This window comes from Belonocnema kinseyi, chromosome 3, assembly GCF_010883055.1.
Source record: "Belonocnema kinseyi isolate 2016_QV_RU_SX_M_011 chromosome 3, B_treatae_v1, whole genome shotgun sequence".
NCBI classification, from domain to species: domain Eukaryota; kingdom Metazoa; phylum Arthropoda; class Insecta; order Hymenoptera; family Cynipidae; genus Belonocnema; species Belonocnema kinseyi.
The window spans coordinates 155,039,027-155,057,496 of NC_046659.1; the positions used below are offsets into that span (position 1 = coordinate 155,039,027).

Sequence of the window (18,470 nt, forward strand, 5' to 3'; positions counted from 1 at the left end):
CATGCAACTTATTTATTTTAAAAATGGTTTTGATGCGTATGGTTCTCGAAAGACTTATGTATGTTCTCGGATACATTCCTTTTATTTCATGTTTCTCATAGTCCATGATTGTCCAATGTGGCTAGGAATGTCAATCTTCAATTTTTCTTCAATAGTTCTTCTAAGTTATGATTAAAACATTATCGGTGGCTATACAGTTAGTTCTATAATGTTCACATAGTGATCATTTGTCTTTAAGATTACTTTGTAGCCGCCTAACTGGTCTAATCGACTCTTAGGCTTATGTACCTTTCAAATCCATAAATCGGGAAAGGTATAAGCATTGAAAAATTGTATTCGGAAACATTTTGACTCCATATAAAGTGAGTGAAATTTGAGATAATCGCACTAAGCTGATGTGTGTTTACTCTATCCTTTCTGGGCAGGTATTATAGGACAGAAGCGTAAAAGCACGCATAATAAAGATTCCTGATTCTAGCGTGTAAATGTATATCTTTGTACAGTGACGTTAATGTCGTTTCTGCTCGCATGAATATCAAGCGCGATAGCATTCAGGGATGGAATAAGGACACGCTTAAGATTCCATCTATTGAACGGGATTTGAGATGAATCATTGCGATACTAGTGCAAATGGTGCACAAGACTATCTGAGAATAAAGGGGTCCCAAACACCACAATTCTTTAGAGTAAGATTAATTGAGACTACAATGCGTCCCTCTTGTGAAAAGACTTTCTGGAATGAGGTTGCTCTATAAACGTCAAGATAATACTTTCTTTTATGAAATTGATATCTTCAGAGGCGAATCGCACTTTAATGAAAGCAGCAAAAGGAATTAGCATAGAGAATGTATCCGATTTTGCATGCGACTTCAATTTTGGAATTGCAGATGCCCTCACGGAAATTATAGGCATTAGTAAATTTTAAGGACAACCATGGTTCAGTCAATTCCCACGGAAGAGATTATATTGTGAAGGCTAAAAAATATATTGACCAACATGTCATTGATGAAGTCCTTGTGACCGAAACTTGCGACATTTTGCCAGGAAGTTACGATAATTTATGGACAATTGTTTATGATGACACTTGGTATGACAATGCGGAATCCGTTTCCCATTGATTATTAGTTTTATCTATCATTTGCTGGGTGGCCATTGGATCGGGAAACCGAGGAAAGAGGCAATTTTGTGAATCTTGAGTAATCTTCATCATTTTTTATAAACAGAGGCTTTACAGTCTTATCCCTATTCTCATATTTTCTTCTTTTTTAACGAATACCACGGTTTTCTCTTTTTTCTGTTTTGTTTATAACATTTAGATTTCTTTTGGTAAAAAATTCTACTATTTGGTTGAAAATTTAAGAATTTTATTAAAAATTCAACTACCCGTTTGAAACTTAAACTAATTTATTAACATTTAATTTATTGGTTGAAAATGTAATTATATTGTTGAAAATGAATTTTGTTATGTGAAAATTTAATAAGCCAGCGGGAGGATTGCTTAGTTAAACTTTGAACCTTAATATTGAAAGTACATTTTTTTCGTTGCTAAATAATTTTTTGAATTGAAGATTTATCGTTTTTTGATGAAAATTCAACTATTCGGTTAAAAATGGATTTTTTCAATAATATTTTCAGGTTGAGAATTCAACTATTTTGTGGAAAATTCAATTGTTTTGTTAAAAATTCATTTTTTAGACTGAGAGTTCTTTTATTTCATTAGATAATAATTCAACTATTCAGTTAAAAAATTATTTTAGGTTAAAAAATATATTTTTGTGTTGAAAATTCACATGTTATCTAGACAATTAATTTTTTTACTTGAAAATTTAACTTTTTTATGAGAAATTTATCTTTTTGGGTTGAAAATTCTATTATTTTGTTTTAAACTTAAACTATTTTGTAAAAAATTTATTTTGTTGTCAAAATTAAATTTTTTCAACTAAAAATTCAACCATTCTACTTTTGATTAAAAGTTTATCTTTTTTAGTCTAAAAGAAAGTTTTCGGTTTAAAATGCATATTTTGGGTTGAAAATTCTATTCTTTTATTAGAATATTTAACTATTTGGCTGAAAAATTATTTTTGGGTAGAAAATGCATATTTTTGGGTAGAAAATTCTATTCCTTTGTTAGAAAATTCAACTATTTGGTTAAAAAATTATTTTTTTGGTTAAAATCCATATTTCCGAGGTAAAAGTTTAACTGTTTTGTATCATATTTATTTTTATGTCTGAAAATCGAACTGTTTTATTTAAAAAATTTGTCTATTTGGTTTAAAAATTTAACTATTTTGTTACAAATTTATTCTTTTTAGTTCAAAAGTTGACTGTATGGCTGAAAATTGAACATCATCGTTCAAAACTTCTTTTTTTTTGTTAAAGATTTATTATTTTAGTTGAAAATTTATCTCTTTCAATAAAAATACAACTGTTTTGTTGTATATTTGTTTTTTTTTTCTCTAAAATTAATTTTCTTGTTGCTGAAAATTTAACTATTCTTTTACAATTCTCAAAAGTGTTTGTAGATCCTTTAAAACTATTAAACCTCTTGAAGATTATTTAGATGTTTTAAAAATACCTTAGTATCTTTAAAAACTTTTAGAATGCCTTTAAATAATTAAAATATATTTAATTTTTTTAAGAATATTTTCAATTACTTTCAAACTATTAAAACCCCCTAGAATGCCTTCAAATTATAGAAATCTATTCGAAATTATTTGGAATAAATTTCATGAAGAATTATAAAATTTTGTGAAATTATATAAGATCTGATATTTTGTGAAATCGTGGAAAATTTATGAAAATACCTTGAGAACTTTTAAAATATTTCGACAGAATTCAAGACAATTCAAAAATACTTATAGAACTAAATTCAATAGCGGTTAACATGTGTGTGAATTTATTGAAGTAGAAATGACTGAATTGATTTTACAGAAACTGCCTGCCTCTTCCAATTTTGTTTTAAATCCCTGAAGTTTCCGTGATTTTTCTCAAACTGTTTTTCCTGGCCTGCGATCATCCTGATTTTTTACAAAAATGTTCATCCATGACTTACAATAAAAATATCAAGTTGTACGGACATTTTTAAAGATGATGTTTTTTGAACCACCCTACTATTGATACGGGAAAACGCTGTTCCTACCCAACTTTATATTGCACAAAATATATTGTGGATAAGTATACTGATCATATTTTTCCTACACGAAACTTTTTCTATACAAAATTTAATAGTTTTATATTTTTCCAAAACAAAATTTTTTCTACACAGATGATTTCCTACACATAATTTTATATTGTTTAATACTATTATTTTATTCTAAAACAAAATATTTATATTCTACACAGAATTAAATAGTAATCTTGCACTGTCACGGTAGTCTCTAAAAATTGTACAAAAAATATTACGTGTAATATTTTTTCTGCACAAAATATATTCTACATAACATTCTTTCATAAGGTGTAACAAAAAAGTCCTAACTAAGTCTTCTTTTAGAGTTTTTACATATCTCACCTCTTTTGGAAAATATTAAAATTTTAGGTTTTAGACAATCTAATTGCGATAATGGTATTTACAGTTTTTTTTTTTATAGCGCCTGTATCACCAATATTTAATATCACTGTATCTTTTTTAATGCAAAATTTTAGTATATATGAATTTTGTTTTCTTTTATCAAGAAAACTGTTGCGATTATAACTTTGTAAGAGCAATACGAAATTTATTTTTAAGGTTGATCTTCTACATTCTGAATAACGTACAGTGTGTATTTTTAAGTAAAACACCAGAAACAAATTGCGAAACAAATAGAAAGCTCAAAAAAAAAAAATTAATTTTATAAAATATCATGAAATCATTAAAAAAATAAGAGTAAAGAAACTAATAAATGATTTTTCAGAAAAAGTAAATTTTTCATTTTTAAAACGATTTTTTTCAACAATTGGTTTTAAAATGAACGACATTTCTATACATCTGAATTAGTAAGCATTAAACTAATCATTTTTTTCAATTCATTTATTCAAATATTAAAGTAAAATATTATTACGATTTAATTCTGTGTTGAAAATATTTTGTGTAGGAAAAAATAATAGTTTTAAACAATATAAAATGATATGTAGGAAAAATTTTGTGTAAAAAAAGTTTTGTCCATAGAAAATATTTTGTGCGAGAAAAAAATAAAAGTATTTAACAATATTAAATTCTGTGTAGGAAATGTGTTGAAAAAGTTTTGTGCAGGGAAAATATAATCATTAAACTTGTATACAATATATTTTGTGTAAAATAAAATTGTGAGAGTACAACTGTAACTCCTATAAATACATTAATTTTTTTCGCTTGTGTATTTTTGAGTTTTACGGTTTGAGATCTACAGTTTTACTATTTATTTTTTTTAAATAAGTGAATAGTGAGCGTGTCGGCTAGTCTTTTTCATAAAATTGGGGTGCTCTGAATCGCATTCAAGTAGACTAAAATCCAGAAACGGTAACGTTCATCCTTTGTGATGTCAACGACACATAGAGAAAGAAACGGTATTTGCCCGTAGGAACGTGTGTAAAATACCGTAACACGCACGCGCGACAGGCCTCATATATACAATGCGTGTGAATAGTATAATATACACATAATACACTTCGCTATACAATACATAAACATTAAACCATTAAACATACGCATACACACACACACACAAATACTGATGCAAGAACAGCCGTGAAACACCATGCGTACGGTGAAACCACTATGTTCCAGGAGGATCAGGATTCCATGTTAAGGGAGATATGGTCTCAAGAAGCAACATAGAATTAAAATATTTATGTATGCCGACACGTTTCGGAATTTTTGCAGGTTACATTTGAACCCGGAAAAGTAGACAGAAATGGATGTGTTTACAGTCTTCGGGGTCCAAAAATGCTCTGAAAAGAGGGGAATCTTTGTTTTCAATTGTTGGAAAGCATATGAATTTCCGCGTCGAATGACACCTGATAAAGATGATGTTTTTTTACATTTTAAAAAGAATACGTGAGAAGCTTTAAAAAAATGTATCGAATTTTGGACCTCAACTTTAAGTCGTGATATGACTTCGGAAAGGTGTATAAATTTGAGATTTTTAATACAACTTTCCTAGGTTATGTCTTGAATTGAAGTCGATGTACTAAATTCGAGCAATTCTTGCATTGAAGAAAAAATGTTCACGTGGTATATTCTTTTCAAAAGATGAAAAATATCTCTATTAGGGGTAATTCGACGCGAAATTTCATATGCTATCCAAAAGTTGAAAAAAAAGTATCTCCCTCCTTTTTTAAACGAGCAAAAACAATGTATGAGTAGCATATTTCATTCAAAATGAAACGCTTCAGGATATTCTAGGTATAACGTATACTTGAAATACTTGAAATCAGCTTTAGGAAAACGTTGTAATTTTTATTCAATTATGATGAACTAAAGCTTATCATATTTCTTGAAAGGTCCTTTTATTACACTTTTTATTAATTGATTTCAGTGATTTAATGCGGGATTTCAAAGGATTTAAATAATTGTTCTAAATAATTTATTTAATTCTACTTAATTCAATGAATTTTTTTTTGATTTTATGTAATACATCTTGAAATATTTTAAACCTGCCTTGAATTATTAGATGTTTCGTCAATTTATTTGGAATCCCCTTGATTTTTTAAAAATTTACTTTCAACCTTTATGCATATTTTGAAGCCTTATCAATTTATTCTGAATTCTTTAAAATTCACCTGGAATCCTTATTAACTTTATCGATTTTTTTCAAAGAAAAAAAATCACATAATTGATGCACATAATCTCTTTATAATATGCAAATTTTCTTGTTGAAAAATTCGTCGTTTTGTTTTATTGTTGAAATATTTGGTTTAAAAATTAATCCTTTTAGGTTGAAAATTCAACCATTTTGATGATTTTTTGTGTAAAGATTATAAATTTTTATAAATAAAAATAAAACTATTCCATTTTACTTGAAAATTCATTGAACTTTCGTCTTTTAGGTTAAAAAATTAAATAAATCAAATAAAAAATTAAACTAACCTTTATTTTAAACTTGATCTTTTTTATTTGAAATTCAACCACTTGGTCAAAAATTATACTATTTGTATGATAATTAAATTATTTTACGAAAATTCAAATATTTGATAGGTAATATTAACTTTTTTGTTAGAAAATCTTACTTTTGGTTTGAAAATTGAACTATTTTATAGTTAATTCGCCTGTTCCGCTTAAAAATAAGAAATGTTTCTGGAAAATTAATATTTTTTGGTTGAAAATTTAACTATTTTTATGAGAATTTTACTATTTGATAGATAATACACTTTTTCGTTGAAAAATGGTATATTCGGACTAGAACTTTAACTATTCTGTGGATAATTCGCTTTCGCTTCTAAATTAAACAATTTTGTTCAAAATTAATTTTTTTTTTTGATAAAATACTAATCTTTTTAGAGAAATCTGTGTATTGTTTTCTTTGTTAAAAGTTAAATATTTGGTTCAAAATTAATTTTTTTTGTACAAAATTTGTTTCTTTAGTAGAAAATTTATCTACTTGGTTAAGAATTTAAATATTTTTATGGAAATTGAACTAATTGATACAAAATTAACTTTTTTGTTGAAAATTATATTTTTAGATTGAAAATACAACTATTTGGAAATGACTTTCTTTTCTTAGGCTAGAAAGTTAACTATTTAATTAAAAATTTATTTTTGTTGCAAATTAAACTGATAGGTATTTAGAAAGTTGATCTACTTTGTTGAAAATGCATTTTTTTAAGATTCACATTTTTTGTTAAAAATTACTTTTTTGGCCGATTATTAATTTTTATACCTAGAAATGTAACTATTCCATTCTAATCAAAAATGTATATTTTCATATAAAAAATCAAATTCTTTTGCTAAGAATTCAAATTTTTTTTTCAAAATTTGTCTTTATTGGTGAAAAATTAATCTTCTTGGTGGAAAATTCATCTTCCTGATTGAAAATTGATCTTTTTGGTAGAACTTGAATCTTTTTTATTGGAAAATTAATCCGGTTTGTTGAAAATTCATCTTTTTGTGAAGTATTTAACTAATTGGTTAAACATTCGTCTGCTTTGGTTAAAAATCCTTTTTTTATTGAAATTTGAACGATTCCATTTTTTTGTTCAAACTTTATATTTTTTATTAAAAAATCTAAATGTTTGGTTCCAAATTAATTTTTTTATAATTAAAATTTATACTATATTTTTTTATACTTTAGAAAAAAAATCGAAGGTCGTCATCAGTTTCTGTTTAATGAACCGGCGTCATTTATAGTTTATAAACGATTTAGTTTCAGAACAGTTAAGCAGAGTAATACTGATGTAATTTTGCAAATGGCACATGATGAGAGAAGAAGATTGAAATCTTAATAAGAAAATATGTAAAATATTCGCAAATGATATTAAAATGATTCATAATAATATGAAACTATTTATACACATAATTTTGTAGAAAGCCTTGCTTTAAATCGTGGAGACAATCAACCTAAATTTCATCGTAAGGCTTTAATTGCAAGAATTTATCACGAGTTTAGATTGTATTTAAGAACCGTTAACAACGAAAATGTACCGTTTCTCAAATTCTTTTCTTAATTATTATTTATTCATAAAATACTAAATATATTCTGCAATATAAACAAATAACTGCGTTAAAAAAAGATATTAATAGTTTATGTAATTTTTGTTTAGAATATTTGAAACTAGGAAATTATTCGGATAATTAAATTGAAGAACGTTTAATTAAATAATTAAAATTTGTAACAAAATTGTTTCTATCACAAAGCTTCCTCTATGAGGAAGCAAAAATAGAAAGAATAATTATTTAAATTTTCCATAAGGGTCATATTAATTTTTGTTTGTTTGAAGTAGGTACTTAGAGCCTTTTTGTTAAAATTAATGTTAATTTTTATTATTTGTTCCTATCTAGAAATTAAAATTATGAATTTTCAACTTGCATTAATTATCATCTCACTGAGTAAAAAGTGGAGAGAAAGTTAAAAATTTCAGAAAAATCTGCAACTATCAACCATTGCTACAGGAGAAATTAGTTATAAACAATAATAATGTGTTAAAATAATTATTATTGATAAATTTAATTAATTATTTCCACCCTTCAAGTCAACAATGAAGAAAAAGTTAAAAATTTCAGAAACAACTATGTTTGATAATTTTCATTCATTATAACCTTACTTTAATTTTATGTTTGACAAAAAGTGGATTTTTTTTTTAAACTGCAATTTTCTGGCATTATTTCAAGAGAATATTGATAAAAATAATAATAAATGATTTAAACAATTATATCTTTTAAATTTAGTTTATTATTGCCTCGATATAATTAAAAAGTTGAAACTTATTTGAAAAAATCATAAAAATTCGACTTTCTAACTCTATTCTAAGAGAAAATTTCTAATAGCAATAATAATTTGTTTAAACAATTTCTACATATAAATATCGAATTATTATTAGAAAGTAGTATTTTATGTGTAAGAAACTATTTTTATTTTTAAAAACCGCAAAAAATCATAATTAGCAACAAACTGCAACTATCTAACATATTACTACAGGAAAATACTATAATAAACAATTATAATTTTTTTAAAATTATTTTTGTTATATTACATTAATTTTTCATTCGATTTAAGCAAAACATTGACAGAAAGTGGAAATTTTTTCGAAAAAGCCGCAACTGTCTATAGCATTACTATAGGAGAAGATAGTTATAAAAAATAATAACTTGTTTAAAAAAATATGTTTGCTTAATTTTATTAATTTTCACCTTTTTTTAAGTGAAAAGTGAACAAAAAGTTGAATAATTTTGTGAAAACCGCAATTTTTCAGCATTGTTAGAAGAAAATAACATTAGGAATAATAATAAATTGTTTAAATAATTATTTTTGTCAACTTTAAATAAATATTGCCACACTCTTAGGGAAAAGTTGATAAGAAGGGAAACATTTCAGAAAAGGCCGCAAATTTCTAGCATTAAACTAGCAGAAGATTGTTCTAACAAAATTATAAATTGTTTAAAAAATTATGCTTTTCAATTGCATTTATTTTTAACTTGTTCTCAGTGAAAATTCAACAAGAATTTGAATGTTTCAGAAAAACACGCAGCTTTCTTGCATTATTCACAGATAATATTATTTAGAATAAGAATAAATTGTTTAAACAATTTTGTTCGTTAACTTAAACCAATTAGTACATCATTCTAAGTGAATATTTTGCAAAAAGTAAAAAATTTCAAAAAAACCGCAACTATCTAGCATTACCTTTGGAGAAGATAATATAAAGAACAATAATTTGTGTAAAAAATTATGTTTCTTTGAATTTTATTAATTTCACCTGGCTCTAAGTGAAAAGTGGACAAAAAGTTAAATATTTCATAAAAATATCAACTTCCTAGCATTATTCAAAGAGAATATTATTTTAAATAATAATAATTTGTTTAAACAATTATGTTTGTCAACTTAAATGGATTTTTCCTCAAAATAACAAAATTTTTTTTAAATATATGGAAAATTTGGGAAAAACTGCGACTTTCTAACAATTATCTAAGAGAAGATAGTTATAAATATTAATAAATTGTTTAAACAATTATCTTTGTTGATATGCAGTTTATCACCTGAATAAGTGAAAAGTTAATAGAGTTGAAAAATTAAACAAAACCCGCAATTATCTGGCATTTATATAGAAGATAATTATGAACAAGAATAATTTGTTTAAACTATTATTTTTACTAGCTTGAGTTAATTATTATCTCACTCTAAATGAAAAGTGGCCAAAAAGTTGATAATTTCTGAACAAACCGTCTTTCTAGGAATACCATAGGTATATGAGAAGATAGTTGTAAACAATAATAATTCATTTAAATAATTATGTTTTTTAAATAGCAATAATTTTGTACCTCCTTCTAAGTCGAAGGTGAACAAAAAGTTGTATACTTAAGACAAAACTGCAACTTTCTAGCATTATTCAAAGAGAATATTATTAAAAATAATAATAAATTGTTTACACAATTATTTCGTGAACATGAAATAATTATTATGTCACTTTAATTGAAAGGCTGAAAATAAGTTGAAAAATTCGAAAAAATCCGAGACTTTCTAACTCTACTCTAAGAATAAAATGCAATAAACACTACTAAATTGGTTAAACAATTAATGTAAACATCTATTTATCAGTAGGAAGTAGTATTTTATGGAATAGAAACAATTTATGTATTTTTAAAAAACCATAACAACGGTTTTTTCTAGACGCTATAAAAAAGATTTAGGGATTTTACATGTGTAAAGTAATTATTCATTTGCTTTCTATAACTAATTGTGAAGAAAAATCTTTAGTTTCACATAATATTGACGATTCCTAATAAAATGTGCAAAAATGTTTTTTTTTCTTATGGAAAATGCACATTAAACTTTATGGGGCTCAAAGAAACCCTATTCTGCAATCACAAAAGATGTACTGAGAAGTATTTAAATATATTTTTAGTGCTAATTAGACCATTAAGTTTGAAAGAACGAAAGTTCGAGATAGTATAAGAAGGGATTACTCAAGACGTACTTGCAGCATGAAAGGCATATAATAGGTTTTCATTTTTTTACTGACTGCGCAACTAATCAGTGCAATAATTACAAGTGGCTTTTGCAGTCCAACAGAAATGCAAGAGCGTTGAATATTTGTATTATACTTCCATGCCCTGTTTAAGAAACTAACGAGTTAGGCGACAAAACAATGGAGACAAATTAGAGGAAAAAGTGTACTTATAATAAAAATGCGCATCTTTGACCTTAAAAGTCCCGAGACCACATTCCGTCTACTTATTTACCTCATCCCCTTTTTTCCCCTTAAATTTTAAGAATCTATTAATACATGTAAAATCGCGAATTTGGACCTAATTTTTCAATTGCTTAGAACAAATTTTTGTTTTTAAAAATGATTTCAAACATTTCTTTTTGAAAAAATGTTGTTTAATTTTTTTTTAAATTTGTTCTTTTCTATTTTGTTCTCATAATTTTTTTGATAAGGAAATCAATTTCAAAAACGTCCTTTTTTGAATATTTTGTTAATTTTTTTTAATCTGTTCTTTTCAATTTTGATTTCTTATTAAATTTTTGTTTTTTCGAAACAAAAAAAATTTTCATACATTTTTTTTCAAAACTGAAAAAAAACTGTTAAGATTCTATAATGGACTACAGAAATCATCCTTCTAGGCGCTTGGCGCCTACTTTTAACAATTTTTTTTGGTGTGATTTTTGTATTCTTTTTGGCAATAACAATTTTTAATATTTCCTAAACAGGGAAAATAAAGAGATTATTTACAAAAATAAGTGATAAAGAACAGAACAATTTTGATCTAAAAAGGCGAATTTTCAATCGAGAAGCAGTTGATCGAATCCACAATGACGAATTTTTGTACAAATTCTTAATTTTTCAACCAAAGAAAGAGTTTTCAGGCGAAAGAGAAACTAAAATTATACTTAATTTTCGAATTTTCCACAATTTAGTCCAACTTTCAGCCAAGTAGTTTAATTGTCAATCAAAATTTTGGATTTTAACGAAAAACTTAATTTTCAACCAAAAACATGAATTTTCTTCGAAGAAGATCAATTTTTTTATAAAAAAAGAAGAACTTTAACCAAAGTGATGAATTTTCAACTAAATTTTCAACCAACAAATATTTAAATTTTTAATAAAAAAATTAATGATTTGATGTTAATTGTTTTTTTAACCATTGGCCTAAAATCAATATTTATTTTTTTTATTGATTTTTATTTCTAAATTGCGAAAAAACTTATATTAATCTCGTCTCTCCATATCCTAGTGAGTAAGAGTATCAGAACGGCAATCTAAAAAACCTGGGTTTTTTCGAAAGCTAAATTACTTTGTTAAACATTTATTTTTTTAGTTGAAGATTCAAAATTTTAGTTAAATTTTAATTTCTTTAGTCAAAAATTCACTTTTTCATTAAAAATTTATTTATTTTATTTGTAGTTGAAAATTTATATTTTTTGCTTAAAAATTTAATTTTTTCTTTGAAAATACGTTTACTTTGTGTATATTTATATTGACGTATTTTTATGTTGAAAATTCATCTTTTTAGGTTAATGATTCATAATTTAGTTAAAAATTCTTCTCTTTGATTTCAAAATTACACTAATTTATTGAAAATTTGTTCTTTGGTAAATAATTAATTGTTTTAACTGTAAATTTAAATGTTTGATTAAAAGTCAACTGCTTTCTAGAATTTTTTTGTTTAAAAATTTTCATTCAACATTTATCCTTTTTGGTAAAAAATTATTCTTTTTTCTTGAAACTACAACTGCTTACTTGAAAATACTTCATTTTTGTTAAAAGTACTTCATTTTTGTTAAAAATTAATTTTCTTGTTGTTGAAAGTTCAATTCGCAAAGGGGTTACTTGGTTTAAAATGCATCTCGCTTGGTTATTGGTTGAAAAGTTATTTATTTTTTGTTAGAAATTGATATTTTCTAGTTGAAAATTCAATTGTTTTGGAAAATTCACCACTTTTGGTTAAAAATATAATTGTTTGCTTGAAAATTAATTAACTGAAATTGCAGATTTAATTCTATTGTTAAATATTTGTCTTTTTTGGTTCAATTTTTGTTTTATTTAAATTTTTTGTGTAGAATTAATATTTTTCGATCAAAATTAAACAATTTACTTTAAAAGTTAATTATTTGGTAAAAACTTGACGTTTCTATTGGAAAATCATATTTTGGAAGTAAAAATTAAACTGTTCTGCAATAAAAATATTTTGTTAATAATGAACCTTTCTTGATTGAAAATTAACTTTTTTTAAAAATAAGTATATCTTTTTTGGTTCAGAAACCAACAGTTTTCTAAAAGATTTTATTTTTTAGCTCGAAGGCTCAACTCTTTTACTAAAAATGTATCTTTTTCGTCAGAAAATTAATCTTGTTTGTTCAAAATTAATTTTTTTAATTGAGGATTCAACTATTCTGTTAAAAAATCGTCTATTTTTTAATTTCAGCTGATTGGAAATGTATCTTTTTGAACGAAAATGAACTTTTTAAACGAAAAATTTATTCTTTTAATTATTGGCTTATAAAATATCTTTTTTAGTTAATAATTCAATTACTTGTTTGGAAAATCCTGTATTTTGTTGGAAATTCGCCTTTTGGTAGAAACTTCATCTGTTTAGATAAATAATTGAGCTATTTCATAAAAATTTCAACTAAATTATTGACGGTTGGATTGTTTGGTTAAAAATTAAACTATTTTGTAAAAACTATCATAATTTTTCGAAAATTCAACTATTATGTTAAAGTCATCTTGTTTGATAAAAAAATTCATCCTTTTGGATAAAAAATGCAGTTTTTAGAGTAGAAAATTAACCCTTCTTGGTCAAAAATTTATCTTTCTTGGTTCAAAATAAACTTGAAATGTTAAATTTTCAACTATCTTCGGAAAAATACACCCTATTAACTTGAAAATTTGATCAAGTGAAAGTATAACTATTTTGTTAAAAAAGTGTTGTTTTGTTTAAAAGTAAAACTAAATTGGTGTTTAATGCTACATTTTGGTTAAAGATTCATCTTTTTCGATAGAAAAACTTGTTTGCTTTAAAATCGTAAATGATAAAATTAGGTAAAAAATAGGATCATATCTTTTGAAATAATCGACTTTTTATTTAATTTTAGGACCAGCGAGCTCGTGGCTTTGGTGGCACTCTCGAGTACACTTTTTCTCTTCTTACACACTCGAGATCTTCACTCTCGTCTTCGGGAAATGGAAGTTCGTCTTCAACCAGGTGAAGATGATTCCCTCTCCGCGAATCAACTCTCGGCTGGTGAGTTTTTACCGCTAAATGTTTAAATTATTGCAATTACGTCAATTACTTACTTGGACTTAACTAGACATCTGCTGAACCTTGAAAGGAAAATCAGGAAAGTGGAGGATGATCAGGATTTAATTGAACAATGAAACATCTCCATTTAGGCTGCTGCTTATAAAACTTAATTTGAATTATCATAAGCTTTCACTTGCGATAAAACATTTCATTTAATTGCATAAAATCTTTTACAAATTTTTCATTATGAATTATATGAATACCAATAAAATATTTACTTTTAAAATAAATATTCAAGTTTTTATTCATTAAGATTCGCTACGGCGAGTTTCCGCCATTTACTGAAGAAAGTAGAAAAGATTAATTAAGATTTTTTTCGTTTTATTTTATTTATTGAATATATATATTAATATTAATAATTAAGAATTAATATAATTAGTTGAAAATACTACTATTTTCTCATAAAGTCAGTTTTTTGGTCCAAAATTCAAGTACTTGTTTAAACATTTTTTTTTTTCATTGAAAATTCTCCTGTTGGATTGGAAATTGAATTATTCCATTTTTAAGAAATTATTCTTTGTTGAAAAATCATCTTCTTTGGTTAGAAATGCAACTATTTGGTTGCTTTTTTTGCCTAAATTTTTTTTGTGCCTAAAACTCCACTTTTTAGTTGCGGATGCAACTATTTTGTTAAAAACTCGCTTTTTTCGTTTCACAATGAAATTTCTTTGTTGAAAACTTAAGTTTTTGGTTAAAAATAATACTATTTTTATTAAAATTCAACCTTATTTTGAAGAAAATTTCACTATTTCGTAGAAAATTAACTTTTTTGTTGAGAAATTATATTTTCGGGTGCAAATTCTACTGTTGAAAACTCGCCTATTTGGTCAAATATTAATCTTTCCGGTGGAAAAAATCCATCCTTTTGTTTTTCGTTTAATTTAACTGTTTTGAAATTCATTTTCCTTTAGAAATATAACTTTTTAAATGGAAAATTCAAGTTTTTGATTAATAATAATACTAATTTGTAGAAAATTAACTTTTCTGTTAAAAATTTATATTTCCGGTTTAAAAGTTCCACTGTACAAAATTCGCCTATTTCATAGAATATTAATCTTCTTAGTGTAAAAATCCATCTTTTTGGTTGTATATTCAACTTTTTTGTTAAAAACTTTTTTTCAAATTAACTGGTTGAAAATTAATCTTTCCTGTTTAAAAATCAACTTTTTTGTTAAAAATGCAATTTTTCTTTAAAAATAATAATATTTTCATACAAATCTAACTGTTTGGAAGAAAATTGAACTGTTTTATAGAGAATTAAATTGTTTGTGAAAAATGTATATTTTCTGGTTATTGATAATTGTCTTCGAAAACATTTGTCTTTTTTGGTTTCAAAATTACATATATTTACCTGAATTTTATTTAACAAATTTTATACCCATATTATTTCCCTATTTTTTTCAAAATGACTCTATTTCCCCCGTTTTGTGAGAATTTCGGGTTTCGTTACTTTGCTTTAGGAGGGGGGGGGGGGGGGGGGGGTAGTTTAGGGCCGATCCCTAAGAGGAAAATAAAGTTAAATATCTCAGTCAATTTATATTATATATTAAACATAGAATTTGATTAACAATGCGCAATTCAAAAATATTTCACTGTAATAATTTTCCATACTTGGTCTTTATTTTTCGCTTATGATAAAACATTTCATGTAATTGCATAGAATCTTTTACTAATTTTATCGTTATAAATTATATGAATACAAATAGAATATTTACTTTTCAAGGAAATAATCAATGTTTTATTTATCAAGATTCGCTACGGCGAATTTCCGCTATTCACTGCAGAAACTAGAAAAGATTAAATAAGAATTTTTTAATTTTATTAGTTTTATTTTATTCATTGATTTATTAATTTTAATAATTAAGAATTAATTTAATTAGCTGAAAATACTACTATTTTCTCATTGAGTCATTTTTTTGGTCAAAAATTCAACTATTTGGTTGAATTTTTTTTATTGTAAATTCACCTATTTCGTTAGAAATTGAATTATTCCATTTTTAAAAAATCAATCTTTGTTGAAAAATAATCTTTTTTGGTTGAAAATGCAACTATTGTGTTGAAACCTAATCTGTTTTCGTTAAGGATTCAACTGTTTTGTTAAAAAATTTGTTTCTTTTGTTGAATTTAACTTCTTTTTATTTAAAATAAAAATATTTTTTGGTAGAAGTATTAACTATTACATTTTTCCTCGAGAATTCATCTTTATTAGTTAAAAATTCAACTATACTTAGTTAAAATTTAAACTAATTTCTGAAATATTCATTTTGCTTTGGTAGAAGATTCATCATTCATATTAAAAATTAATATTTTCGGATTGAAAATTGAACTGTTTTGTAGAAAATTTTATTTTATTTTTTTGCTTGTGTTTTAAAGAATTTGGTGAAAAATTAAAATTCTAGAAAAAAATTAACTCTTTTGTGTAAAATTCCTCTTTTTCTTGAAAATTCTTCTTTTAAAATGAAGTTTTTTTACTTATAAAAGAATTCCATATTTTCATTTCTCGTTTAATTTAACTGGTTGAAAATTCATCTTTCTTTTTTTTTAATCGATTTTTTGTTGTTGAAAATATGCTATTTTGATAAAAATTTAACTATTTAGAAGAAAATTGAACTATGTTGTAGAAAATTAAATTCGACAATGCGTAATTCAAAAATATTTTACTACAATAATTCTTCATACTTCGTCTTTATTTTTAATTTAAAGAATTAAAAAAGAAGTTTTAAGTACTTAATAAGTTAATACTTAGATGTTTTTATTTAATTTAAAATTCAAGTTTTTTAATATTTAGCAATTCGTAACTGTTTATATAAAATGAGAAATCAAAACTGAAAAATTTTCAACTAAGTTATTTGAAATAGAAAGCTTTGAATTGTTAAAATTTCGAAGCGCAAAATTTAAACTTTGCTTGTTATGATTTTATTTGATCCATTTTTTAATGTTTAATTTGTAAGTAAACAAATTTTGTTATTTAAATTTTTCCGAATGGGAAGAGGAAAATTTTTTATTTTTACTTTTTTATTGGGTTGAAGGCTGGTAAATTTTTTTAAATTTATTGAGTTTCAAACGATTAAATTTTAGTTTTTAATTTTTGTTGAATTGGCAAAGGGACATTTTATACTTTTAAGATTTTCGCTAACTTGGAAAGAATAAAATGTTGGTTTTGAAAATTTTATGAATTGGAAGAGTTTTTTTTAATGGAAGAGAGACTTTTTTGTTTTCAACCCTTTATTGAGTTGGAAGATACGAAATTTTGGTTATTTAGTTTTTCGGAATTGGAAGATGGATATTTTAAATTGAAATAATTTTATCAAATTTGAAGGGCATACATTTTTGCTTTCATTTTTTTCTGAATAGAAAGAAGAGTCTTTATTATCATTTTTATCGAATGGGAAGGAATTCAATTTTGTTAATTTTTTTAAGGGAAGAAAAAATTTTCCTTTCTAGCATTTTTATTAAGTTAAAGGGGAAAACCTTTTAATTTTAATCTTTTTTAAATATTTTTTTTCATTTTTTTCTTGTTAAATTCATGATTTTTATATTGGCCAAACCTATTTTGTGTCTACGAGAATTTTTGATTTAAAAAATTGAATTTTTTTATTATTGTTACAAACAACGATAGATTCAATGAAATATTGTAAACAATAAGTTGATTTTATGGAAAAATTGAGCGCTTGAATTAAGGCTACTTTGATATTATAAGGCACCGGTTTTAGAGTTCGATGAATGAATTTCCTGACTGTCAAAACTTGACAAGTCAATTCTTGAGTCACGAGAGGTGAAGTCGTGAACGTTATTTCGAAATGGAAAGGGTATGTGTGCAATTGTGCATTGTCGGTACATATTGAATCCTATATACAGCAGCAGAAGCAGCAGCACCTGTGAGTCGGTGCTGACTCGGGATGAGGTTCAGGGTCAAAGGTCCTCGCGCACAAGGTTCAGGGTTGAAACAGGTCAAGGTGTGAGAGTGAACGTACCACTCGCGGCGCCGCGTCGCGCCGGTCATGCAACGGAGAGAATTACGCGTACCGAGCAAAAACCGTACAGTACGAGTACAACAGTGGCGTAGTCAGGCACGACTGCTTTCTCCTAAAAACTCATTTCTTCCGGCAAACTTCATTTTTCAGACATATTCCAAGGTCGATTTCCTTTTTGCGAAGGTACTTCACACTCTTTCCCCCCTTTTTTCAGGATTTCCTCTTTTTCTAGAATTTCCTTTTTTCAGGATTTCCTCTTTTTTAAGATTTCCTCTTTTTTAGGATTCCCTCTTTTATCAGGATTTACTCTTGTCCAGGATTTCCTCTTTTTTAGGATTTCCTTTTTTCAGGATATCCTCTTTTTTAAGATTTCCTCTTTTTTTCAGGATTTCCTCTTTTTCAGAATTTCCTCTTTTTCTAGGATTTCTTTTTTTCAGGATTTCCTATTTTTAAGATTCAGGATTTCCTTTTTTCCGGACTTCCTCTTTTTTAAGATTTCCTCTTTTTTCAGGATTTTCTCTTTTTTAGGATTTCCTCTTTTATCAGGATTTCCTCTATTTTAGGATTTCTTTTTTTTCAGG

At 25.5% G+C, this 18,470-nt stretch overlaps 1 protein-coding gene across 1 annotated transcript in view; it reads left to right on the forward strand.

The window, feature by feature from the left end:
• The window catches only part of LOC117170227 (heparan sulfate 2-O-sulfotransferase pipe), a 160,607-nt gene that overhangs the window by 15,841 nt on the left and 126,296 nt on the right, over nucleotides 1-18,470 (forward strand). Inside the window, exon 2 of the mRNA XM_033356849.1 lies at nucleotides 13,707-13,855. Coding sequence (XP_033212740.1) covers nucleotides 13,707-13,855 — 149 coding nt within the window. The remainder of the gene's footprint in view (nucleotides 1-13,706; nucleotides 13,856-18,470) is intronic.